This window comes from Garra rufa, chromosome 24 (assembly GCF_049309525.1).
Source record: "Garra rufa chromosome 24, GarRuf1.0, whole genome shotgun sequence".
NCBI lineage: Eukaryota > Metazoa > Chordata > Actinopteri > Cypriniformes > Cyprinidae > Garra > Garra rufa.
Window position 1 is genome coordinate 10,884,884 of NC_133384.1, and position 27,804 is coordinate 10,912,687.

General features: G+C 37.1%; 1 protein-coding gene across 1 annotated transcript in view; it reads right to left on the reverse strand.

Moving 5' to 3' along the window:
- Positions 1 to 9,661: 9,661 nt before the first annotated feature.
- Positions 9,662 to 27,804, reverse strand: part of col15a1a (collagen, type XV, alpha 1a) — a 76,086-nt gene continuing 57,943 nt past the window's right edge. The window contains exons 25-32 of the mRNA XM_073830535.1: positions 27,345 to 27,489; positions 26,938 to 27,005; positions 24,255 to 24,383; positions 24,100 to 24,150; positions 23,911 to 23,973; positions 20,729 to 20,926; positions 12,970 to 13,079; positions 9,662 to 10,767 (exon numbers count right to left, since the gene is read on the reverse strand). Of these exons, the coding sequence (XP_073686636.1) occupies positions 10,509 to 10,767; positions 12,970 to 13,079; positions 20,729 to 20,926; positions 23,911 to 23,973; positions 24,100 to 24,150; positions 24,255 to 24,383; positions 26,938 to 27,005; positions 27,345 to 27,489 (1,023 nt within the window). The 3' untranslated portion in view covers positions 9,662 to 10,508. The remainder of the gene's footprint in view (positions 10,768 to 12,969; positions 13,080 to 20,728; positions 20,927 to 23,910; positions 23,974 to 24,099; positions 24,151 to 24,254; positions 24,384 to 26,937; positions 27,006 to 27,344; positions 27,490 to 27,804) is intronic.

A 27,804-nucleotide genomic window follows, 5' to 3' on the forward strand; every position in this document is an offset into this window, starting at 1 on the left:
AATCCCATTTTATTAACCGATGTCTTTGCTGCTGCCCTTCGATGATCCAATTCATCCATACTAATAAGCAGAAATTACTCAAGATAATCATTTGTTTTCCTTTTTTTATCGCTGAAGAGTTGACATTTGTTCTCCTGCGGTCTACTGTACAGACGGCAATTTACTTTTCTCTAAGCCTGAGGCTTTTGCTGTGAAAAGGCTTTTACATTTGACAAAAATATAACTTTTTATATTAAAAACAAACAAGCCCTGCCCAGATTTAAAAAGTAACGCAAAAGTAACATAACGCATTATTTTCCATAAAAAGTAACTAAGTAACATAATTAGTTCCTTTTTTAGGGAGTAACTCAATATTGTAACGCATTACTTTGAAAAGTAACTTTCTCCAACACTGATAGTGATGAGAAGCAGCTATTCTACAGTTACATAATCAGATTGCCATTTTAAGTAACTAAAGTAACGCATTACAAACATATTTGTTATATTTTCAAATATTTAACGCAAGTTACTTTGTTTTCCCATTTATTGACTGACAGCTCTCCTGTCCCCATGATGAGAGAAATCAGGAGTAAGCTTTAGACTTACGTTCACTTTTTGTGTGAAAGAGCAGGGGCCAGTTGCATAAAAGGTTTAGACTAAACTTACAAGTTAGTCATCTAATTTTTTTTTCTCTAAGACCAGTCTTAATATTTAAAAATTAAATTACATTAAATTGTAAATTAGCCTAAGTTGAATTAGCCATTTGCTAACTGCTAGTTGGTCAAAATCATACTTTAAGTATGATTAAAGTATGATAAGTATGATTATGATAAGTTCACTTCAAGAACAAAAAAAATAATAATACAGATAATGTACTCACCCCCTTGTCATCCAAGATGTTCTTGTCTTTCTTGAGTCGTAAAGAAATTATGTTTTTTGAGGAAGACATTTCAGGATTTCTCTCCATATAGTGGACTTCTATGGGGCCCCGAGTTTGAACTTCAAAGGGCTCTAAATGATCCCAGCTGAGGAAGACGGTTCATATCTCGCGAAACGATTCGTTATCTTCATTAAAAAATACCATTTATATACTTATTAATGTCAAATGCTCATCTGCTCATCTTGTCTTGCTCTCCCTGAACTCTGTTTTTTCTGGTTCAAGACAGTTAGGGTAGGTCAAAATACTCCCATCTCATGTTCTTCCTCAATTTCAAATCATCCTACATCGCCTTTTTACCTTTTTGTTAAGAGTGTTTGATTTTCTTTGAATGTTCATTTTGCAAACACTGGGTCGGTACTTCTGTAGCGATGCAAATGATTTTAGAAGTTGGGGAAAATACGATGGGAGTTTTTGGACATACCCTAACTGTCTTAACCCAAAATACAGAGTTTAGGACAAGATGAGCGTTTGAGGTTTAAAAGTATTTAGATTATTATTTATTTATTTTTTTCGCTAGATAAGACTCTTCTTCCTCGGCTGGGTTCATTTAGAGTCCTTTAAAGCTGCATTTAAACTGCATTTTGGAAGTTCAAACTCAGGGCACCATAGAAGTCCACTATATGGAGAGAAATCCTGAAATGTTTTCCTCAAGAAACATCATTTCTTTGCGACTGAAGAAAGAAAGACATGAACATCTTGGATGACAAGGGGGTGAGTACATCATCTGTTCTGGAAGTGAACTACTCCCTTAAGGCACAGTCTTAAGATAGAGGCTTATGCAACTGGCCACAGATGACAAAAATAAAGGTTAAAAGTAATGGCAGCAATTACTTTCCATAAAAAAATATCCAAGTAAAACAATTAGTTACCTTTTTATGGAGCAACTCAATATTGCAATCCATAAGACTACTATTCTAGTCCAAGTTTTTCCAAAACCATCATTAACTATGGTCACAAGTTTCACTGTTACCAACATAGTTATGTTTTTAGAAAATACTCAATCGTTGAACTGTGTCACAAACTTACGTTATTGGCACTCTCTCAAATAAATAATGGTCTTATATGGTATAATCTATATCTTCCATATATACGTTTCATTCTATATTTTAATGTCTCAAAAAGTGCCAACTTTGACAGGTGTTTACTTCCAACCCTATTCAAATACACTGGAGCCTGTTTCATAAAACAGGTTTACGAAACAAGCCAGGCTTATTCAATTAGTCTGACTTATTGTCAGTTGATTTGGGTCCATAAAGCAAATTTACCAGCTTAAGCTCAGTCATGCTAGCAACTGAGAAACTAACCTGGTCTAGAAAAGGCTAACTGTCAGGTTAACTCCTCTAACACGGACCAATAGGAACACACTGATATTACCACTGACTCTCTCACATACAATTATTTGACTTTATAATCAGGCCAAAAAATAAAAGTATACAGAAAACGCAACTCAAATAATACATTAAATCAACTAAAATATAAGCTACAACCAACTGTATTTAATGTATTGTGTCCCTTTTTTTAAAGATATAGAAAACATTTTACTATATTGCCTCTTGCGCATTCAGTTGATCAGCAGTTTCTAGTCATGCAGCCTTTCTCTCTGGTTTTATGACAGCTGTACCTTTTATTATTAGTAGTAGAATATTAAAACAATCTAGGGTTGCCCTTTAAAGTATTAAAAATACTAAATTAAAACCACTAAATTAAAAATGAAAAGGTGCTTTAAAAGGTTCTTCACAGCGATGCCACAGAAGTACCATTTTTGGTTCTTTAAAGAACCATCTCTTTCTTACCTTTTTATAATCTGAAGAACCTTCTTTCGCCACAAAGAACCTTTTGTGAAAAAGAAAGGTTCTTCAGATGTTAAAGGTTCTTTATAGAACCATTTTAACAAAAAAAGGTTCTTCTATGGCATCGTGAAGCACCTTTATTTTTAAGAGTGTAGGATGATTTTGAAGTTGGAGGAAAAAATGAGATGGGAGTTTTTGGACATACCCTAACTGTCTTGAACAGGAGTACACAGAGTTGAGGCAGAGCTAGACAAGACGAGCATTAGAGGTTAAAAATGATAGAAATTGTAATTTTTTTTTTTCAATTAACAGATCGTTTCGCTAGATAAGACTCTTCTTCCTCGGCTGGGATCTTTTAGAGTCCTTTGAAGCTGCATTTAAACTGCATTTTGGAAGTTCAAACTCGGGGCACCATAGAAGTCCACTATATGGAGAACATTCCTGAAATGTTTTCCTCAAAAAACTATTTCATTACGACTGAAGAAAGAAAGACATGAACATCTTGGATGACAAAGGGGTGAATAAATCATTATTTTTTTGTTCTAGAAGTGAACTGCTCTATTAAGAATAAGCATGCACTTTAAATTAAACTTGAATCACATTAGTGAGATTGCATGAACATAAAGTGTCATTTATGAAACCACTTTTGCCCTGATTGATTTGTTAGGTTATTTCAAGTGAGGTTTTAGACTATATTCCCTGCTTTTCTTAGTATCTTTTCTTAAACAGCCGCCAGAACAAGCTAATCAATGTCAACAAGGTCACTAGAAAGTTAGATGCAGGTGTGTTTGATTTGAGTTGGAGCTAAACTCTGCAGGACAGTGGCCTGATGGACCAACGTTGGCCATCCCTGGCCTAAGGGATCCCCAGAGTATGATATAAGAGAAAACCTGCAATGAATCAAAATCAGATAACAGTGAACTATTCATCAGGTGCCATGTCCAATACAGCAGCATCTCCAGAGATCTCAAATCAATCAGTTATTACTTCACCACAACGGCCCTAGATTATTGAACTGATGTGGTTCGAATGACGGACATGTGAGTGTGTTTGGGAAACAATCGTGACTAGTTAGTTTCCACAACAATGCATCATACTACGGTGGTTATTCAGCGGGTTACGTCGCTGTACGGGAAATGCACCCCTGAATGCTGGGCATCTGCTCAAAAACACATGAGAAAGAATTAAACTAAACAAATAACATTGAAGAAATAAATGCTTGAATGCACATCACGACAGACGTCCACTGCTTCACAAACACACACAATATCATCTTTGACCTTCTCAGATCAGAGCTGATTTAAAATAAACACTGCAAACAATGCTTTTCTTACTTAGATTTTTTGTCTTGGTTTTTGCCAAAATATCTACAAATTCTTAAATCAAGAAGGATTTTCTAGACAAGTCTTTTTTTCAGAAAAAATGTCAAAATTAAGTGAATTTTTGCTTATAACAAGCCAAATAATCTGCCAATGGGGTAAGAAAAATAATCTTATTTCAAGGAGACAACTAGATTATTTTTCTTACCCCATTGGCAGATTATTCTGCTTGTTTTAAGCAAAAACTCATTTAATTTTGACTTTTTTTCTGAAAACAAGACAATAAAAAAAAGAGATATGCAAGGAACACTGCAAAAAATAATTTTCTTACTTAGGTTTTTTGTCTTGTTTGAGGCCAAAATATTTAAAAAAAATTAAATCAAAAAGGATTTTTTAGACAAGTAAAAATTGTTATTTTTTTGTCAGAAAAAAAAACAAGTCAAAATGAAGTGAGTTTTTGCTTAGAACAAACTAAATAATCTGCCAATGGGGTAATCTATTTTTTTTTTATTTCAAACAGAAAACAAGATTATATTTTTTATCCCATTGGTAGAATATTTCACTTGTTTCAAGCAAAAACACACTTAATTTTGACTTGTTTTTTTTCTGAAAACAAGACAATAAAATAATTAAAAAAAAAAAATAACAGATATGCAAAGATATGCAAGGAACACTGCAAAAAATCCTTTCCTTACTTAGATTGTTTGTTTTGTTTCTAGCCAAAATATTTTTTTTAAAAATCTTAAATCAAGAAGGATTTTCTAGATGTGTACAAATTTTTTTGTTTGTTTGTTTTCAGAAAAAACTGTCATAATGAAGTGAGTTTTTGCTTAGAACAAGCTAAATAATCTGACAATGGGGCAAGATTTTTTTTTATTTCAAACAGAAAACGAGATTATTTTTCTTACCCCATTGGCAGATTATTTTGTTTGTTTAAAGCACAAACAATTTTGACTTGTTTTTTTTTTTTCCTGAAAACAAGACAACAAAATAATAAAAAATAAGACATATGCAAGGAACACTGCAAAAAATATATATTTTTTACTTTGTTTTGTTTCCAGACAAAATATTTAAAAAATCAAGAAGGATTTTCTAGATGAGTAAAAATAGTTTTCAGAAAAAAAAAACAGTCAAAATGATGTGAGTTTTTGCTTAGAACAAGCTGAAAAAAATAAATATTTTTTTTTTATTATTTCAAACAGAAAACAAGATTATTTTTCTTACCCCATTGGCAGAATATTTAGCTTGTTTCAAGCAAAAACGCACTTAATTTTGACTTGTTTTTTCTGAAAACAAGACAGTTTTCACTTGTCTAGAAAACCCTTCTTGATTTAAGAACTTGTAGATATTTTGGCCAAAACCAAGACAAAAAATCTAAGTAAAAAAAGCAGTGAAAAATAAGAGAAATGCAATGATATGCAAGGAAAAGATTGCATCTTTGGCCTTGCAGCACACGCAACACTTCCAGAGAAGCCATAACTGAGATTTGATTGTGTTTGTGGCATGTTGCTGGGAATATAACTGCTGTTTGCTTTGAACGCTATTATTGTGCTCTGATGGGCAGGACACCATTCAAATCACTGTTTATCAAGCTAATGACAGCCTATCGAGGCCAGACATAACCGATATAACTTAAGATAATTACAGTAGGTGTTCCAAGCTAAACTCAAACTGGAGACTGGAATGACTCGTTTCTGTCTTGAAGGCAAATAAGAGTATATTTAATGAGCTACTTTATAAGTTGAGCACAGGAAATGCCACGCGCAGCTTCCGTCACATCCGGCGTGGAGCTGTAATTAATACTCAGAATCGCAGTGCTGCTCTTTGTTGTGGCATTGAGCCTGAAACTGATGAAAGAGCGTCAGGAAACGCCACTAATTCTCCAATGTGCTCCACACGTGCACAGCTAGAGCTCGACCATATGAAACCGCCGCTATATTTATCTTCAGCGACCGCAAATGAAAGTCACCCTAACCTTCATTACTCTAATGAGCCGAAAGCAGATAATCACAGAGCCGCTCTGGAGCCCCATCACTACACAGCAGATCACTGCGCACTGCGAGTGGAGGCATCCGAGCTGATTTCATAATCCGACCTGCGCTTTAACGCTTCCGCCAAAAGAAATAGTCCATTAGAGCGTACAAAACAATCATAGATGAACGCTGCTGCAATTTATACTTAAGTCCTTCAAAGTCATTTTCACCACAAACGATAACTGAGAGATGCAAGATGGTGCCAGTTTCATTAGTTTGAAAGAAAGAGCCAATTTGTTGTGAAATGAAAGTAGTGCTGGTTTTATTGAAAATTCGATTTGTTAAAATTTCTGGCATTTAAAAATGATGTAAACATTTTATTTAAATTCTTATAGCCAGACACTGCAGTTGAATAGGGTAAAGAAATTAGCTAATTGTTATCACCTTACTTAGTTGATTGATTACTTTGATAATTGCAAACATTTTTTGTATTACACGTTTTCTAAAATGTTAGGTTTAAATATGCAAATGAGCCATTGTTTAATGAAATAGGTGCTAATTTGCATATATTTCTAGTACAAAAATCTAAACACTGGATGAAGTCAGTTTCAAAATTCTTTTTTTTTTTTTTTTTGACATATTAGAGTCAAATGTGTTACAGAGGGGATTTTGGGGATCTCGTTTTGTCACTCCAAAATTCAACAAAAAAAAAAAAAATATATATATTTTTTACCATTTTTGTTGGAATAAAAATTATAAAAACAAGCAAATCATGAACAAATCATTCTGTAAAAACCTTCAGGATATAGACAGGAATAAAAATGCTCAGTGTGGTGTGTGTAAGTGCTGCTGAAGTGGAGATTTATGGCTCAGTGTAGGAGAAAAAACTCATTTGGAGAAAACAGCCTTTAAAAATATGTATTGTAATTGAGATCTATTGACACAAATAGATAAAGTGCTATAAAAGAAACACTTTACAGTGTGTTTTGGGTGTTTTCTTTCCACTACTCTGCTTACTTAAAATATCTAAAATTCTTAAATCAAGAATGATTTTCTAGACAAGTCGAAATTAAGTGAGTTTTTGCTTAGAACAAGCAAAATAATCCGCCAGTTAGGTAAGCAATAAAAATCTTATTACAAACAGAAAACAAGATTATTTTTCTTACCCAATTGGCAGATTATTTTGCTTCTTTCAAGCAAAAACACACTTGATTTTGACTTGTTTTTTTCTGAAAACAAGAACAATTCTTACTCGTCTAGAAAATCCTTCTTGATTTAAGAATTTTTAGATATTTTGGCTGGAAACAAGGCAAAAAATCTAAGTAATAAAAGCATTTTTTGCAGTGTAGACTATAGGTGGAAAGATATATATGATTATAAAGTGATGAAAAGCATCTTCTGGTTCTCAGAGAGGGATTTGGTCTCTTTTTTTGGTACACTGTCCCTCTTTATCAAATAAACTACACACACACACACACACACACACACACACACACACACACACACACACACACACACACACACACATATATGATAAATTAAACCAGCTGTGTAATATCACTTTAAAATACCTGTTTATACTTCAGAGGTTTATCTTAACTTCAGCAGCTGGCTCACTTTGCCCTATAAAAACTAACTAACTTACCAATTTGCCTAATATTTTGCCTAATGATGTTGCTAAATAACCTATGCATCAGAAATATTTTAGACCTGGATACATTTTTTTGATGTAACAGGCATTACAAATGTTTTGAGTAAATGTGTGTCTTCCACTCCTCCCATCATGTGTTTCTCCTTTTATACAGTCTGGCAAAAATGATGTGTGATTCCAAAATACATGCTCACACATAACAGTAAAAGTGTACAGTTCCAAAATACAACGTACCCCACTCCCCTCTATATTGATGAACCCCTTGTTATTTGCTTCGGTATAGGCCTATGTCAGGATGGAGTGTTTTCATGAGGCGTCATCGGTCAGCCATATTGGCGACACTGAACGTAAACAATGCCACTGAACTGAATGAAACTCGCACATTTTCCTAATTACTGCTGCTGAAAATGGTCAATTATTGTCATGTTTTGGTCTGTACTAATTGGTCAGACCAGGAAAAACATGTGGAGTAGCCAACTATAAACTGCCCAAAGTATAACAAATTAAGGAGAAGACTGCAAAAAACTGTCTGAGAAAAGAAGGCGTTTGTGGATGGCCAAACTGAACCAGGATTCCCAGGGCAAGAATCTTGACAACATTTCTGCTTGTTTTTATCATTTCCAGTCAGGTAGGTGAAATAATATCTTAACTAATACTGCTCGTACGTATCTTTACCACCTACACTGCAAGAAATGCTTTTCTAGCTTAGATTTTTTGTCTTGTTTCCAGCCAAAATATCTAAAAATTCTTAAATCAAGAAGGATTTTCTTGACGAGTAAAAAAATTTTTTTTTTTGTTTTTAGAAAAAACAAGCCATTAAGTGATTTTTTGCTTGAAACAAGCAAAATGATCTTGTTTTCTGTTTGAAATAAGATTATTTTTCTTACCCCATTGGCAGACTATTTCGTTTGTTCTAAGCAAAAACTCACTTCATTTTGACTTGTTTTTTTTTACTTGTCTACTGTAGAAAATCCTTCTTGATTTAAGAATGCTTAGACAGTTTGGCTGGAGAAAACAAGACAAAACATCCAAGTAAGAAAAGCATTTTTTTGCAGTGAAATTATTGAAAGTGCAATAGTATGCCATTGAAGTAATGTTTTATTTTTGGAGCATACACTGCAAAAAATGCTTTTCTTACTTAGATTTTTAACCTTGTTTCCAGCCAAGATATCTACAAATTCTTAAATCAAGAAGGATTTTCTAGACGAGTAAAAATTATTGTCTTGTTTCAGAAAAAACAAGTCAAGATAAGTGAGTTTTTGCTTAGAACAAGTAAAATAATCTGCCAGTGGGGTCAGCAAAAAAAACTTATTTCAAACAGAAAACAAGATTATTTTTCTTACACCAGATTATTTTGCTTGTTTCAAGCACAAATGCACTTAAATTTGACTTTTTTTTTTTTCTGAAAACAAGACAAAACATTCTTGATTTAAGAATTGTTTGATATTTTGGCTGGAAATAAGAAAAAAAATCTAAGTAAGAAAAGCATTTTTTGCAGTGTAAAAACTAAAAAAAAAAGTATAATAAAGAATAAAATAAGCCTGTAAAGTGAGTGTGACTTTCTAAAGATGCTAATGAGAGTTGTGCATTTCAAATAAAAACCTGAGAAAGCCTCATGATAGCTGTCAAACTGAAGTCTGGACGTGTGCAATAAATTCATATTTAAAGCTGTGACCTCTTAAAGTCACTGTTTACATGATTTTTTCCCCACAACATTCCAGTGTGAGGGAAAACAGGCGTGCTGTTGGTAAATGATGTGTGTTGGCGGATGACGTAACGCAGGGCCGGTGCCAGTCTGAGGGTGGCAAACCTCACCAGAGTCCTGCAAAACAACCCCGACTCGTGCCAGCTCCACGGCCGCATCCCAGAGGTGCAAACTTTCCCAACCGGCCGAACCCAGCGACGGCGGATCCAGGACATTTGCTGGACGGTCACAGCCGGGTCGACCGCAGGGCGGTCTTCGTAAACAAACACAACCATCTGAAAATAATGGCTAATTACAGATCAAATCTGGAAAAATGTTTTATTCAACAGACAAACACTGCTTCAATTTATTTGCTTTACAAAATCTATAAAAAGACGATTTTATGCTGATCTGGAGATTATGATCTCAGTAAAACGGATGCAGAATCCAAAAACAAAAATAAACAATTGCAAAATGAATTTGAACAGTTAAATACTTGATTTTCTGAACCATGTGCGGTCACTGTATAAATAAAACATTGAAATTAAATTAAATACAAACAGAATAAGAAACAAATGAATGACGTGATCAAGAATCAACACCAAAAATACAATACGAAAAATTACAGTGCATCCAAATGACATAAAAAAAGCCGATCTCCTCACTGCAAAAAATGCTATTCTATCTTAGATTTGTTGTCTTGTTTCCAGCCAAAATATCTAAAAAATCTTAAATCAAGAAGGATTTTCTAGATGAGTAAAAATTTTTGCTTGAAACAAGCTAAATAATCTGCCAATGGGGTAAGCAAAATAATCTTGTTTTCGGTTTGAAATAACATTTTTTTTGCTTCCCCATTGGCAGATTATTTCAGTTGTTCTAAGCAAAAACTCACTTCATCTTGACTTGTTTTTCTGAAAACAATTTTTACTCGTCTAGAAAATCCTTCTTGATTTAAGAATTTGTAGATATTTTGCCTGAAAACAAGACAAAAAATCTAAGCTAGAAAAACATTTTTTGCAGTGCTCCAGTCCCACGCTGGGAATCGGCCAAACGCTTTACATTCTAGAGCGATGGCTTTGGTTGTGTTAACGTTCATGTGGCCAAAGCCTGAGATGGATTGGTCAGGGGGCTGTTCCTCCGCTGTGCGGTGCTGTCCTAACAGCGAGGTGTTTTCAGGATCTGTGATTCCATCGTCTGTGGCGGTACTGTGTCTTGAGCGGCTCCTGGACGCCGCTGTTGTCGTGGCTGGTCTCGATGCAGAGGACGATGAAGTGGTTGGAGCAGCTGCGTGTTTGCTGGTTCAATAATCCGCTGTAGAGGAAGGACGCTTGACCCGTGATGGCCATATCACCCGCTCTCCACGACTCACAGTTCAGAGCCGCCAGACGCTTGCCTCTCTCCGACGAGCCGTGCCACACCGCCTTCTGAGGCCTAAAACACACACATATATCAGTACACACATTCACAACACTCACACTAATAAAAGATGCTCTTATCAACTCTATTCATCTGTGAATCCTGAAAAATAAATGACCGTTTCCACTCAAATATTGTGCAGCACAAGTGTTTCCAACATTGATAATGATCAGAAATGTTTGTTGAGCAGCAAATCATCATATTAGAATGATTTGTGAAAGATCGTGTGTCAGTGTTGGGGAAAGTTACTTTTCAAAGTAATGTGTTACAATATTGATTTACTCTCTAAAAAAGGAACTAATTACGTTACTTAGTTACTTTTTGTGGAAAGTAATGCGTTACGTTACTTTTGCGTTACTTTTTAAATCTGGGCAGGGTTTTTAATATAAAAAGTTGTATTTTTGTCAAATGTAAAAGCCTTTTCACAGCAAAAGCCTCAGGTTTAGAGAAAAGTAAATCTCCGTCTGTACAGTAGACCGCAGAAGAACAAATGTCAACTCTTCAGCGATAAAAAAAAGGAAAACAAATGATTATCTTGAGTAATTTCTGCTTATTAGTTTGGATGAATTGGATCATCGAAGGTCGGCAGCAAAGACATCGGTTAATAAAATGGGATTAAATACATAAAGGATATTTGTATTATTGAACATATTTAATTATTGCAGGTTTGCATGAATTTCAGTGTTTTAATTCATTTTGAAGAACACTGGATCTGTTTTTTAGTGAGTGAGATGAATTAATGCATGTTCACATTTATTCTAGAACTAAAGGAACATCTTACTCACAATTTCTCTCAACATGGAGACAGGAGAGCTTTTAATCAATAAATGGGGGAAAAGTAACTCAGATATTTGCTTGTCAATTAAAAAGTAATGCATTACTTTACTAGTTACTTGGAAAAAGTTAGCCCCAACAGTGCATGTGACACTAAAGACTGCAGTAATAATGCTGAAAATGCAGCTGCGCATCACAGAAATAAATTACATTTAACAGATATTCACATAGAAAACATTTGTTTGCAATAATAGTATAAACAATAATTCAATAGCTTTGTGTGCTGATCAAAACATACACTACTGTTCAACAGTTTGGAGTCGGTATGTTTTGCAAGTAAGAAATTTTGACCAAAAATACATTAAAAGTATATATTTTTTAGATTACACTGCAAAAAAAGCTCTTCTTACTTGTGTCTTGTTTTCAGCCAAAAAATCTACAAATTTTTCAATCAAGGATTTTCTAGATGAGTAAAAATTATTTTCTTGTTTTCAGAAAAAACAAGTCAAAATAAAGTGAGTTTTTGCTTAGAACAAGTGAAATAATCTGCCAATGGGGGAAGAACAAAAATGTTATTTCAAACAGAAAACAAGATTATTTTTCTTACCCCATTGGCAGATTATTTTACTTGTTTCAAGCAAAAAAAATTTTTTTTTCTGAAAACAAGACAATAATTTTGACTCGTCTAGAAAAACCTTTTTGGTTTAAGAATTTGTAGATATTTTGGCTGGAAACAAGACAAAAACTCTAAGTAAGAAAAGCATTTTTTGCAGTGCAGATTAAAGTTGACTAAAATTGGACTCAAACTGAATGCCATTTTAGTCAAAAGCCTATGATAAAAACTGAATCAAAATGTGCTTTCAAAATGAACACTGCTTTCCCAAACAAACAAAAGTGATAAATGATAAAACGCAATGTTCCCTTAAGATCCGAATAAAGAAGTTAGTTTTTGGAAATGTTTAAATAAGTGGATGTTTTGAAGAGTTATGAAAGGCTTTATGACACACCGCCGCTCTGTGAAACGTCTCTTGTGCTCCACGCATTCACACAGAAACCCTCCCCAAACGCCAAAAACATCCACAAACTTCACAAACAAGCTTAAAACGGCTACTAGCCGACCACAATTACTGCTCCGCTGTCACGGCCTCATCCCAGGATATATTTACCGGCCCGGAGTATAAATACACATAAACAGAGGACCAAAAATAAAACGCCACGGCTGGAGAAATATGAAAGCCAGAGGCGCAGCCGGTGTCGTCTGGGTTGCGGTCAGCGCTCCAATACTCCACTTCACCACTAGAGCTTGAGCACTTAATGAGGCACAATGACAGGAGCCAATGCAGGCTTTAGGCATGAAGAATAACACAAAGCATTGAAGCTTTAAAGCATGTGATGTGATTCAGAGCTGCGTTTAACACTCAATCATGACGCTGCTTTACTGACCAGAAGGGGTCGCTCATCACGTCTCGCCCGTCGAACGAGTACAGCGGGACGCCCACCGGGAGCAGATGATTGGAGAAGATGCTGTCCCAGTTCTTGAACAGGACCTCACCCTACAGACACAAAACACACATCAGACACATGCGGCTGTCATTACAGCACATTCACTTCACTTCACTTCACACGAGCCGCTTCAGATAGGAGTCAAATATAGTCAGAGTTTAGACTCTTTAAGAGACAAGTCAGCAAAAACACGATAACAGTATGATATCATAGCTTTGTGTGCCGATCAAACACTAGCATTTTTTTACACCAGCAAGTTTGGGGTTGGTAAGATTTTCAATGTTTTTTGAAAGAAAGCTGCATTTATTTAATCAAAAATACTGTAAAATTTGAAATGTGTCACATGATCCTTCAGATTCTTAGATCCTTTTAGATTTTTTTGTCTTAGTTCCAGCCCTATCTAAAAATTATTAAATCAAGAAGGATTTTCTAGACAAGTAAAAAATTAACTCAAAATTACGTGTGTTTTCACTTGAAACAAGCTAAACAATCTGCCAATGGGGTAAGAAGAAGAATCTTGTTTTTTCTGAAAACAAGACAATACTTTTTACTTGTCCTTCTTGATTTAAGAATTTATAGATACTTTGGCTGGAAACAAGACAATAATTCTAAATAAGAAAAGCATTTTTTGCAGTGATGATATCATAGCTTTGTGTGCAGAATTTATCAGCTGTTACTCCAGTCTTCAGTGTCACATGATCCTTCAGATTTTTAGATCCTTTTAGATTTTTTTTTTAACAGTGTTTTTTGGGTGTTTTCTTTCCACTACACAGCAAAAAAAATGCTTTTCTTACTTAGGTTTTCTGTCTTGTTTCCAGCCAAAATATCTAAAAATTCTTAAATCAAGAAGGATTTTCTAGACAAGTACAAAAATTCTTGTTTTCAGAGAAAAATACTCAAAATGAAGTGTGCTTTTGCTTGAAACATCTAAATAATCTGCCAATGGGGTAAGAAGAAGAATCTTGTTTTTTGACAATAATTTTTACTTGTCTAGAAAATCCTTCTTGATTTAAGAATTTTTAGATATTTTGGCCGGAAACAAAACAAAAAATAAGTAAGAAAAGCATTTTTTGCAGTGTTGATATCATAGCTTTGTGTGCATTTAAAGTTTGGGGTTGGTAAGATTTTCAATGTTTTTTGAAAGAAAGCTGCATTTATTTAATCAAAAATACAGCAAAAATGTGAAATATTATTGGAATTTCAAACAGCTGTTTTCCATGTCAATATCTGTTCAAATGTAATTTATTTATGTGATGCAAAGCTGCACATGATCCTTCAGAAATCATCAGAAAACTGCAAAAAAGGCATTTCTAACTTAGATTTTTTGTCTTGTTTCCAGCCAAAATATCTACAAATTCTTAAATCAGGAAGGATTTTCTAGACAAGTACAAATTAATGTCTTGTTTTCAGAAAAAACAAGTCAAAATTAAGTGTTTTTGCTTGAAACAAGTAAAATAATCTGCCAATGGGGTAAGAAACATAATCTAGTTTTCTGTTTGAAATAATATTTTTTTGCTTACCCCTTTGGCAGATTATTTTTCTTGTTTTAAGCAAAAACTCACTTTATTTTGACTTGTTTTTTCTGAAAACAAAAAAAAAATGTTCCCTTCCGAGGGAACTCTCACCGCGTCCCCTAGGGGTCGCTATTGGGGAACGCTGCAGCGTGACTCGTGTCTGAAGAATGCATAGAAAAACTCCATGAAATGGCCGGCGACAGCGTATGACGTCACTGCGGCGCGCACGTCGCTGCTGGTGCGTCACTACCGGGCGACACAGTATAAAGAGTCGCCGAAGTAAACATACACCTTCTTCGCTGTCTTCAGCTTTCTCTTTGTCTAGGAGTGCATATTCTCTCACCGGAGGCCTGCTTGTGACGTGTGTGGTAATCTGATACCCGCACTTTCACACCGCCCGAGCTGTGAGGGGAGAACGCAGGCAAGATTACCTCTTGAGAGAGTAGAATGCGATCGGTGCATTCATTGCTTGTTTGTAACGAGAGGCACGCTCTCATACCCACTTGCTACGACTCTCTGCTACGTGGGTGTGGTAAATTACAGCTCGTCCAGCTCCCGAGGGACTAATGGGCTTATCGCGAAGACGCAGTCGCAAAAGAGTGTGCATTAACAGACGCATTCGCGGCGTCGCCAGCGGCTCCTTGCTCGTTTATTCCCGAGGGAATTTGGCGTCTGGGCGGAGTTTGTTTAGCTCCCGCGGGAGCCGAATATGTGCTGCGCGTCGCGATTGTGGAGTTAATTTACTGCCATAAAATATGTGTGTGCATGTATATGTATATACATATGTATGTTATGTATGCTTATATGTGTACATATAAGGGGAGAGATTTTCCTAGACTAGTTCGACCATGATTATGCAGATCATGGCAGAACAGTCTTATTAACTACAGCTGTCTGAGGCTAGCTGTATGTTAACTCTTCCTACTTTAGGGCTGGAGGCTTTCAGTCAGTTTTACCTCTGGTGGTCCTTCCTACACATACAGATATCTGCGGATATCTGTGTGTGGGCTTACTGATTACTTTTTGTTTGGAAACAGAAAAGTAGTTCTTTTAAGCTCTTGCCTAGATGGTGCTGTCTCCCCTGCTAGGGTTTAAATAGACAGCCCACTCTGCTGGGTTGGGCTGTTTTCAGGAGGACTAACCGGACTAACACTGATCTGTTAGTTTTTCCCAGGCTCATTGGCCTTTCTGGATTTATGTGATTTGGGCTAGGTAGATCTCTGCCTTTGAGTCCTTCACTCCATGAAGGCCCAGGTCCGAGCTCTACAACATGAGCTCCCTGCACGCAGTGGTTCTTATGTCCCATAAGAACCTCCATTACCAATGGTCTGGATTTTAACTCCTTAAACAGGTTTTGTTTAAGTTTGAGTTAAATGCAGGTCACTCATGGGTGAGTACGATCCATATTTTTCTTTTAATAAAGAAAAAGAACTTAATACTGTCTCAGGCCTGTGTGTTGTTTTTGCTTTTCAGAGAAAAACACGACGAGTTCACGGCGGATGCTCCCCCTCTGATCCTACGGGTTATGGTTACGGCAGTGTTCGTCCTATCCACGCCACAGGTCGTGCGGTAAACCACCCTTCCAGCATATGTTAGACATAGGACTTATGTCCTCTTCAAGGTAAGCTCCCTAAGTTTCTTTCTTAGGATTGCCCTTGGCATGTTTAACATTTGTCCTTTGCAGGCCTTTTTCTGAGAATCCCTCTTCCAGACTCTCTCTGTGGACTTTAGATCCTGTGAAGTGATCTTATCAGCCGAAGGTTCTTTCCAGCACCTCCTGAGTTTTGTCTCTAAGGAGCAATTTCTCAGTTCTCCAGTAACTAAGTAGTACTCCCCTTTTCGCGGAAAGGGTTTATTCAGAGTACCGCTTCTCGCTGACAAGCCAGGCTTTCTCCCCGGTTCATCTGGGTTAGGAGCCTGTCCCTCTTGTCCAGGCTGATTCTCACTCTTCAGGCTCACACTCGAGCTGGGCTCTCCCCTTCCCAAGGGAAGGGTCCCTAACGAGCGCCCCCTCGACGGGATGGGCGTTCCTCCCTGGCCTTCAGGGTTAGGAGTCTATCCTCATAAGTTCCTGCTCCGGGGGATTTATGTCCCGTTGAGACAGGAACATAAGTCCACCTAGACTGGGGTCTGTCGATCCCCCTGTTAGCCCGAGGGCAGGGTCGATTCGACCGAGGTAGTACTCCCCTTTCTGCAGAAGGGGTTTATTTAGAGTACTGTTTCTCGTTGACAGAGCCAGGTTCTCCTCCCGGTTCATCTGGGTTAGGGGCCTGTCCTTCTTGTCCAGGTTGATTCTCACTCTTCAGGCCTCACGCACGAGCTGGGCTCTCCCCTTTCCGAAGAAAGGGTCCCCAATGAGCGCCCCTCGTCGGGACGGGCGTTCCTCCCTGGCCTTCAGGGTTAGGAGTCTGTCACCATGACTATCCAGGAGCTCCCTTCTCAGGAACTTGAAGTAACTTTAGTAGCTCCCCTTTCCGCGGAAAGGGTCCTCTCAGAGCTCTTCAATGAAAGCAGCTCACCTTAATTCAAGGTTCGTCAGTAGCACCACTGTCGTGTGGACAAATTCCCCTTTATTTGGGTAGAATCTGTCATCAGGCTTCCTGAGTCAGGTATGATTGCTCCCCTTTTTGAGAAAAGGGTTCCTCTCGAGCGCTGCTCCTGGCAGGAGGAGTAAGCTCCCCTTCTGATGAAGGGTGAAATCAGAGCGCTGCCTCCTGGCAGGCGGGTTTTCCTCTCTGTTAATCAGGGTTAGAAGCCTGCTTGCGCCTGACTTCCGGGTCGAGTGTCACCTCCCCTTCAGGCTTTATGACTAACTAGGAGTTCCCCCCTTTTTCAGGACCTTGAAATGACCTCGGCTGCTCCCCTTTCTGCGGAAAGGGTCCTACTAGAGCACCACCTTCTGGCGGGTGTTGGCATTTCTCCCTGCTTCTCAGGGTTTTGAAACCTACCCTTAACATGCTAGAAGCGAAGGCTCCTACGATTGAAGCCTCCTCAGGCTGTTGGCAGCTCACCTTTTAGGGTTCCCTCAAAGCAGCGCCACTGCCGCATGGTGAATTTTTCTCCCTTGGCTAAGGAAGAAATAACCTCTATCTTTCTCAAGGTCCTGATTTGAGCACGTTCGCTCCCCTTCTCAAGGGTCCCGTTTAGAGCACGGCTCCTAGTGGGATGAGTATGCTCCCCTTACAAGGAAGGGTAATTTCTGAGCACCACCTTCTCCTAGTAGGCATCCATGTGGACTGGGTCTAGTATGCTCCCCTTTACACTAAAGGGTCCCTTCAGAGCATTGCCCTTTTTAAGGACGGATGTTCCTCCCTGCAAGTCGGGGTTAGGGGTCTGTCCGCTGTCTGCGTCCACTATATGATGGTCAGTAGCTCCATGATTTCATCAGTCGACTAACAGTTTGCGGACTGTCTGTCCTGATTGGGGTGTAGCATTGCTCCCCTCTCTAATCAGGGAGGGTTCCTCCCCTATTTTAATTCTTGTCATCCTATGACAAATCTGGAGCTTTAATATGAAACCCCCAAAATGGGGGAAAACACAGTCTCCAAATCCCATTTTACTAGGGTAAGTGTCCCACGCTAAACCCTGGGCACTTTCTGAAATCCACAATAGTGGTAAGTGCGCACGGAATCTTTGTGCACTTCCTAAAATCCACATAAGTGGTAAGTTCCCACCAAGTTTTTGGGTTCTTTTCTAAAATCCTATACGGTATGGGTTACGCGGTACTCGTTCCCATTTTTTGAGTTGGTTTAAAACCCCGGTCTCCCTGGGCCCAACTTCACTCGATATCACCTCAGATATCTCCTGACCATCTGTTATCCAGGGTGCGTTATCTGAGGATAACCCCTGCTAGAACGGTCTCTGTCTTGGGACAGGCCTGTTAGTCGCTATTTCTGAGTCAGTTCACTGAGGGAACTAGACTCAGTAGTACTGGCAGTTCCTGTTCTAGTTAAGTCTAAGTATTAACTTAGCCGTTCCTCCGAAGGAATCTCCGATTCCAACCTGAGCTGTGCTCTGGGTCCTTTGACCCATTCAGGTAAGTGAGTAACAGTTCAGGCTTTGGCCGGGGAGGTTACGTTCTGACAGCTGTCACCTCGTCCTATAGGGATAATTCCTCACAGAATTTACACTTAGTGCTCGCTACTATGCACTCCCCTCAGCATGGAGACGTTGGTATACCGTTCCCCAATAGCGACCCCTAGGGGACGCGGTGAGAGTTCCCTCGGAAGGGAACGTCTCTAGGTTACGTATGTAACCCTAGTTCCCTGAGAAGGGAACGAGACACCGCGTCCCCTACGCTTCTTACCATGCCTCGGACGAGAAGCTTCAGACAGTGAAGCAGGTGTATGTTTACTTCGGCGACTCTTTATACTGTGTCGCCCGGTAGTGACGCACCAGCAGCGACGTGCGCGCCGCAGTGACGTCATACGCTGTCGCCGGCCATTTCATGGAGTTTTTCTATGCATTCTTCAGACACGAGTCACGCTGCAGCGTTCCCCAATAGCGACCCCTAGGGGACGCGGTGTCTCGTTCCCTTCTCAGGGAACTAGGGTTACATACGTAACCTAGAGACGTTTTTACTCGTCTAGAAAATCCTTCTTGATTTAAGAATTGGTAGATATTTTGGCTGGAAACAAGACAAAAAATCTAAGAAAAGCATTTTTTGCAGTGTTCTAATACGCTGATTTGCTGCTCCAGAAACGCTTCAGATTATTATCAATGTTTAAAACAGTTGTGCTGCTCAATATTTTTGTGGAAACTGATACATTTTATTTTTCAGACTTCACAGATGAATAGAAAGTTCAAAAGAACAGCATTTATTTGAAATAGAAATCTTCGGCAACATTTTAAATGTCACTTTTGATCAATTTAATGCATCCTTGATTAATAAAAGTATTTTTTGTTATCCTTTGAACAGTAGTGTTATTTGTTACTGACTAAAATCTTGACGTCTTCCTTTGCTCTGGAGTTCATGACACTAGCAGCGATGACTGAAGTTTTGAGTGAATTATTTGATCTGTTGCGCAAACCAATGATGTGCTCATAAATCAGAATGATCTGGTTCTCCACTCAATGATCCGGTCAAAGCAGCATTTGCAGCTCACTGGAGGAGAACGCTTTCAGTAAATCAAATAATCAGCATAGTGTGTTCAACAAACGTTTTGTTTGGAACGGCATGAGAGAGAATAAATGATTCATTATTTTGGTTGAACTATCCTTTTAAGATCTATCCACACCAACAACAAAACTGAAATATCTGTTCATAGCAAAAATGCTTTTCTTACTTAGATTTGTGTCTTGTTTCCAGGCAAAATATCAAAAAATTCTTAAATCAAAGATTTTGTAGATGAATAAAAATTATTTTCTTGTTTTCAGAAAAAAAGTCAAAATGAAGTGAATTTTTGCTTAGAACAAGTAAAATAATCCAACGGGGAAAGAAAAATAATTCTGTTTGAAATAAATTACATTTTTTCCTTCTGAACCTATACAACTTTCCTTCTCTCAAAAGTGAGGTTTTAAAGCTTTTAAAGACACAATTGTTTTCAGAAAAAACAACTTAAAGTTAAAACTGCAAAAAATGCTTTTCTTACTTAGATTTTTTGTCTTGTTTCCAGCCAAAATATCTCAAAATTCCTAAATCAAGAAGGATTTTCTAGACAAGTAAAAATTATTGTCTTATTTTCAGAAAAAAAAACAAGTCCAAATGAAGTGAGTTTTTGCTTGAAACAAATTTGAGAAAAACAATTCTGTTTGAAATAATACAAAATATATTTTTTCTTCTGAACCTATACAACTTTCCTTCTCTCAAAATTGAGGTTTTAAAGCTTTTAAAGACACAATTGTTTTCAGAAAAAAACGACTCAAAGTTAAGTGTGTTTTTGCTTGAAAAAAGCTAAATAATCTGTCAATGAGGTAAGAAAAATGATCTTAGTTCAAAAAGAAAACACGATTATTTTTCTTACCCCATTGGATTATTTTACTTGTTCTAAGCAAAAACTCACTTCATTTTGACTTTTTTTTTTTTCTGAAAACAAGACAATCATTTTTACTCGATTTAAGAATTTGTAGATATTTTGGCTGGAAACAAGACAGCGTTCACACGAGAAGAGATTTTCCTTTCCAGAGAAACTGATGAGTGATCATGACTAACAATTATCAGCAAGAACGACAGAAGGCCGCTTTACCCTGAGGTTGACGATCGGCATGTTGGATCGGTACATGGGCTGCACGATGTCAATCAGGTCCTGTAGGTGGTGTGAGAGGAAGGCCTTGTAGTCGTCTCTGATGCCCATGGCTTGAGCTTGAGTCCTGCAGAGTTTATTAACCGAATGGATGGAGCCCAAGTTTCCCGTCAACGGTGAGTTTAGAGCCACCAACCGCAGCTGAGAAGCAGAGGAGAAGCAAACACATCAGACAATACATATATTTACACACATTCAGCACAAATCACTGCCAGTTATCATTTGGACCAGCATCACATTAGCTGAGAAAGGGCCATGTGTATTGGCAGAAGTCTCTTTCAGACTAGACTGCTTTCGGTTGTGAATCTGCATAGGGAAATATTTCATCCTCACAGAGTATTCTTATTGAAATGACTGGATTTGCCTGTAAAAAAAGTGACCACAACTTAACATTATAATCTGCAAAAATACTACAAATGTGTGGTATATAGAAGGGAAGCACTGCTATATTGGCTAGTGATTGGAATCAGCCAGTGAAAGCAATTATTGGCCATCATCCTGTCAATCAAAAGGGGGCGTGTCCAAGTGCAACATGTGTGAAGAAAATGTCAATGTGATAATAACACAAGCTCACTTTAAAAAAAGAGCATAGTTAAAGTAATTCACAGAACAAAAATTTACAGATAATGTACTCACCCCCTTGTCATCCAAGATGTTCTTGTCATAACGAAATTGTGTTTTTTGAGGAAAACATTTCAGGAGTGTTCTCCATATAGTGGACTTCTATGGTGCCCATGTGTTTGAACTTCCAAAATGCAGTTTAAACGCAGCTTCAAAGGACTCTAAATGATCCCAGCCGAGGAAGAAGGGTCTTATCTAGAGAAAAGGTTGGTCATTTTTTAACATTGGTCATCCTGTTTAACATTAAATGTTCATCTTGTCAAGCTTTGCGTGTACTCTGTGTATTCCGGCTCAAGACAGTTAGGGTATGTCTAAAAACTCCCATCTCATTTTCTCCTCCAACTTCAAAATCGTCCACATTTAGCTTTTTTTGTGAAGGGTGTTTGATCTTCTTTGTACGTTCACTTTGTAAACACTGGGTCAGTACTTCTGGAGCGATGTAGGACGATTTTGAAGTTGGAGGAGAAAATGAGATGGGAGTTTTTAGACATACCCTAACTGTCTTGAACAGGAATACACATGTGCATCACAGAGCTAGACAAGATGAGCATTTGAGGTTATATTGTAAAGTATATAAATTGCTTTTTTTTAAATAGCTGATTGTTTCTCTAGATAAGACTCTTCTTCCTCGGCTGGGATCATTTAGAGTCCTTTGAAGCTGCATTTCAACTGCATTTTGGAAGTTCAAACACATGGGCACCATAGAAGTCCACTATATGGAGAGAAATCCTCAAATGTTTTCCTTAAAAAACACAATTTCTTTACGACTGAAGAAAGAAAGACATGAACATCTTGGATGACAAGTAAGTTTTTGTTCTGGAAGTGAACTTCTACTTTAATGAAGGTTCTGTTTGATCCTCTGAATCACTATTTCAAGCACGGGTTGCCAGGTCACATCTCATATAAACACTCAATCAGTGTTTCAACTTTGAATAAGCTTGTGATCAAAGTGACTTTACATTGCATTTACCTCAGGTACGTTATCTAGTGCTCACAGCTGGTTAGTTAGCTATTAAAAAACAATAGAGGGAGCTCATTGAATGTTTATTCTGTATGTACACTATTTTGTGAAAAGTATTGGGGCACCTCCTTCTAATGAACAGGTTTAACTACTGTAGTCATTTCCATGAGTACAAATCCTAATGTTTAAGCATATAGAGATATTCTAGGGGATTGTGTGCTTCTAATTTTACAGCAACAGCTTTGACAGAACCCTTTTCCATTCTAACGTGACAATGTCTCTCTATTTAAGAGTTCAAAAAGAAATGATTGATTCAGTCAGTGTGGAAGAACTTGACTGGTCTGCAGAAACATCTCTGGAGTGACTTTAAATGCAGACCTTGAGCCAAAAACTCATCACCAAACACCAATGACTTGTACATACACTATAGGGACAAACGCATTGGGACACCCCTTCTTTAGAACAGAAAAATGCACTTTCAAAACGGTGGCAACAAAGATGGAAACAATTCATGCATTTATAAATTATGTTTCCATCTCTGTCGCAACTGTTTTGGAAGTGTTGAAAATAACTGTACCTATATGTCCAAGTCATTGATGTTTGGTGATGAGTTTTTGGCTCAAAGTCTGCATTTAAAGTCACTCCAGAGGTGTTCAGCCGAGATTAGGACTTTGCTTTCTGCAGACCAGTCAAGTTCTTCCACACTGACTGAATTATTTCTCTATGGCATTGTCATGTTAGAATAGAATAGGGTCCTGTCAAAGCTGTTGCTGTCAAATTAGCAAAACACAATCCACTAGAATATCATAATATGATTAAACATTAGGATTTGTCCTTATGGAAATGACTACAGTAGTCAAACCTGTCCCAATACATTTGGGAATATAGTGTATGTTTGAATAATGTGATTATTATCTCTGAACATAAACAGTAGTTTGGGTTCTGTTGTTAATTTTAACATCTAATATTATAGTAATGTTTTAAATGAGAGGAGTTTCCTGAATAGCAGTTGGAAGACATTTTTTTTCTTAGTGAATTATCGTGTTCAGCAGATGATCAGCATCAATGCAGGAATTGAGTATAAGTGGATCTGTAATATAGAAACACTTCAGCATGAACACAAACACACAGAGAGCAGCGAGTCTGCAGTTCGAGAGTCTGTTTGCATTGGTCTCTGTTCATAAACCCAGAACGGCTGGACGATGTTCAGCAGATGGACGGCACCATAATTTAGTCTAAAACGGGAGCTCTGGACGCCGCAGGGACGCTTTTAGAGGCCTGATGATCTTGAGGCTTCGAGGGGCTCCGACCGATGTTTTTCAGAACCAAACCATGACAAATCTCAAATCTCACATTGGTCTCTGTGGACGACAGCCTGGGAACATTTGTGAGGTACGACGGAGCATTCTGGGGTTTCAAAATTCCAGCAGGAGCCCAACACTGAACACACACGTAGAAACACACACAACTGACACACACACACACACACACACACACACACACACACACACACACACAGAGAGAGAGAGAGAGAGAGACTTACAGTGTTTGCGGTGTGTATTGTGGGAGTGTGAGTGAGTTGCGGGGTCAGCATCAGGGGTTCAGCCTGTTGGGAAACACAGAAACACAAATATTCACACTGTAAATGAGTGCCGTGAGACTTAAAATAGTCACTCTTTCCATATTAAAAAGCTATTTTTGTCCAGGATAATGTGTTAAATGCAGTCCTTACATCATCCTGTGAGAGTAGGGATGGTGAATACAGCTCCACCAGGCCACCGAGCTGCAGAACAAACACCAAACACCACATCAAATCTCAATCTAAGTAAGCTGTGAAATGTGAAGAGTATGAGGAGTGATTTGATTTGGACAGCTGCTATACGTTACCTGAATCTCTCTCCAGCCTCCTGGAACCTTTATATAGAGTTTACTAGTGTCCATGACCAAACACAGCGTTCCTATCTCATCCACAGACGACTGCTGTCTCATGGCCTGCAGACTCGCAAACCTCCTGACCTGCAGAACATACATCACACACAATACAGTCACATACAAATGCTACTCTTTCTATATGACAAAAGATGACAGCTGGATGAAGCTCAGATCACACTGACGTCACGTTCATTAGAAATCTCTATAGACTATCTTTACATTCTAGGACTGTTTGGACTAGAAGAACTGTAATTATTTAAAACAGTCATAACTTCATATAACTAAAACCCCATATTGTTTCTGATCAACAAACTCTCATTGAGTGAATGTGAAAAATGTGTTTTTGTTATTACTACATTTAACCCTTTTTATTCATTAAAAATCTGAGAAATACTAAGAAATTTTTAATTACATATTAACCACACCAAAAAAAATCTATGATGAAAAAATAATAATATATAGAAATAGAAATAATATAAAAATAGAACAGAAATATAGGTTTTTTTGCATTGTTGTTGAGAATTTTTTTTAAATATATCATTGCATGAAATTTATAAGAACACATTATCTGAGAATTATCAGTGTAAACCCCTTAAGTATTAATGTATTTTAATTAAATTGCTTTGAAATAACTCTAAAGCTCTAAAATCAGTGCAAATTTATGAAACCTACACTGCTGCTTAAAATTTTGGGATCCGTAAGATTTTTAATGGTTTTTAATGGTCTTTTATTTGATAAAAAATACAGAAAAACTGTAATATTGTGAAATATTATTTTAATTTAAAATAACTCTTTTCTATCTAAATATATTTTTAAATGTAATTAATTCCTGTGATCAAAGTTGAATTTTCAGCATCATTACTCCAGTCTTAAGTGTCACATGATCCTTCAGAAATCATTCTGATAGGCTGATTTTTTATCAATGTTGGAAACAGGTTTTCTAACAATATACACTACTGTTCAAAATTTTGGGGTCAGAAACCTTTTATTTGTAATTTTTATTTTTTATTTTTTTGAAAGAAATTAATACTCTTATTCACCAAGGATGCGTTCAATTGATAAAAAGCGGCAGCATAGATTTACATTGTTAGAACAGATTTATATTTTGAATAAATGCTGTACTTTTAAATGTTTTATTCATCAAAGAATCCTGGAAAAAAGGATCACAGGCTCCAAAAAAAAAAAAAAAAAAACTGGCAGCACAACTGTTTCCAACATTGATGATTCTAATAATAAATCAGTATATTAGAATGATTTCTGAAGGATCATGTGACACTGAAGACTGGAGTAATGATGCTGAAAATACAGCTTTGATCACAGAAATACATTCTACTTTAAAGAATATTGGATCAAATAAATTGCAGCCTTAATGAGCAAAAGAGACTTCTTTAAAAAAAAACATTACAAGACTTACTGATCTGAAACTTCTGAGCAGCAGTGTACATATATATTACTCTAAAAAGTTTTCAAACCAAATAAATTTACTCTAGTTGCACAAACTTTCACTTTCAGGTGAAACAAGAGATAACTTTTTTTAATGTTATGGGTCACAGATGAAAAAAGGTTTAAGCATAAAGACATGTAATACTGCTTTAAATTGTTGTTGTTTTTCCAAAAAAATATTAAAAAGTTTTCTCTTTAATTTAATTACATTTTGTTTTTCTGAGCAAAAAATAAATATCCTACATTTTCCCCTCATTTACAGAAGACACCCATTAAAATGTCATTCAGTGTCAATCTTGTCAATTTTAACATACATACTAAAAAATGAATTACTTTCACCCCAAATACTAATTAGTTGTAATTCTACATTTCTAAAATTGTTGAATTGTCAGTAAGATTTTTTACTCATTTAAAACACAATACAATTTAATATTATCCCTTATTCTTTTATATATTTTAATCATGAATAATAATCATGTTGTTTGAATTTTTACATAAATATTGTTACACTGAATGACAATACAATCTAACATTATTTCAACTGAATTGTAACATTTTATTCTCCAAAAACCTATTTGAAACCTTAAAAGTAGACACTTTACTTACATTTAATGTGCTTTCTATGGATATAAAATCACTTTTGTAAATTTCTTTTGATGTGGACATCTTTTGAAAATAATTAAAAATTATTCATTTTAAAATCATCAACATCATCAGCCGCTTATCCAGAGCCGGAATAATAATAAACAATAATTAAATTATTAACAATTATTAATCAAATAATAATTTTGTATAAAAATAAATAGAAAAATATAAATGAGGTGTAATTTGAGAGTCTTAAAACTTTTTTTTTTAATTACTAAAAAATGTTTACGTATCTCTTCTGGGTTAAAACAGATCTTAACTGTGTTACGTTTCTAAGCAGTGAATCTTTCCGAATGAAACTGATCTCGAGCTCCACTATGTTCAATGAAGCAGCCCAGATCAGGTTCTTGACGAAGGCCAAAATCATCTATGAGCATCTAGAGATATCCCGCAAGAAATATGACTGCATTGTGCAAGCTGACCTCACTGACTGCTGTCAACATCTCTAGATGGTGTTTGTGTAAGGAAACTGGAGCAGAGGGACATTACAGCAGAGGAGCGATCGGTTTGAGGCGTTTGATGGGACTGTTAGTGTTGTGTTTTCACTCACGGCGCTGGAGGCTTCGGCGGATCGTCCCGGGGGCCCGGGGGGTCCAGGAGGGCCGGGGATCATCACGCCTGAAACAACATGAACTCTTGAGCATCTCTGCATATCAAAGTGTGACAGCAGCTCGAGTGTTTGCCTTCATCACGGTGAGATGAAGAGCTGTGGGGACGCTCAGCAGGAGCAGCGTCTGAAGGCCATTTGCTCCCTCAGAACCTCACATCAACACACACACACACACACACACACACACTCCTGCAGCAGAGCAGGAAATCACAATGCTTCAAACTAACAAACACGTCATCTTCATGACCCGCACCTTCAGAAGAGCTTCAGCGACCCGGACTGGATTTGTAAAATGAATGAAAAATACAAGACTTTTGAAATATAAAATACTGTAGGGTTTCTCGTACCAGATCCGTGTTTTCCAGGAGGTCCGGGGGGTCCCGGTGGTCCAGGAGGTCCAGCGACACCAGCTCTTCCAAAACCTGGTGTACCGGAGGGCCCTCGTGGTCCTGGAAGACCAGGAGATCCAACTATGGATTCTCCTTTAGGTCCCTGCTGACAAAACCAACATTATTACACACTTCACAGCATTGTGTGTGAAAGCCATCCATCTTGACCATTTAGGAAAAACAGCACAACTGCTGGAATTAAAAAAAAAAATCTATCAATAATAACAATCATCGTCCGGTTATTAAAAATGTCTTTTGAATAATAGCAGCATGTGGATTTAAATTAGTAAACAAACAATGCTTCTAAAATTAAAATTACTTTTACTTTTTTTTTTTTTAAGCAAAAGAAAAGATTAATTTATTTTTTATTTTTATTAATATTTTCAGTTTTTTTTCTTATACACTGCAAAAAATGCTT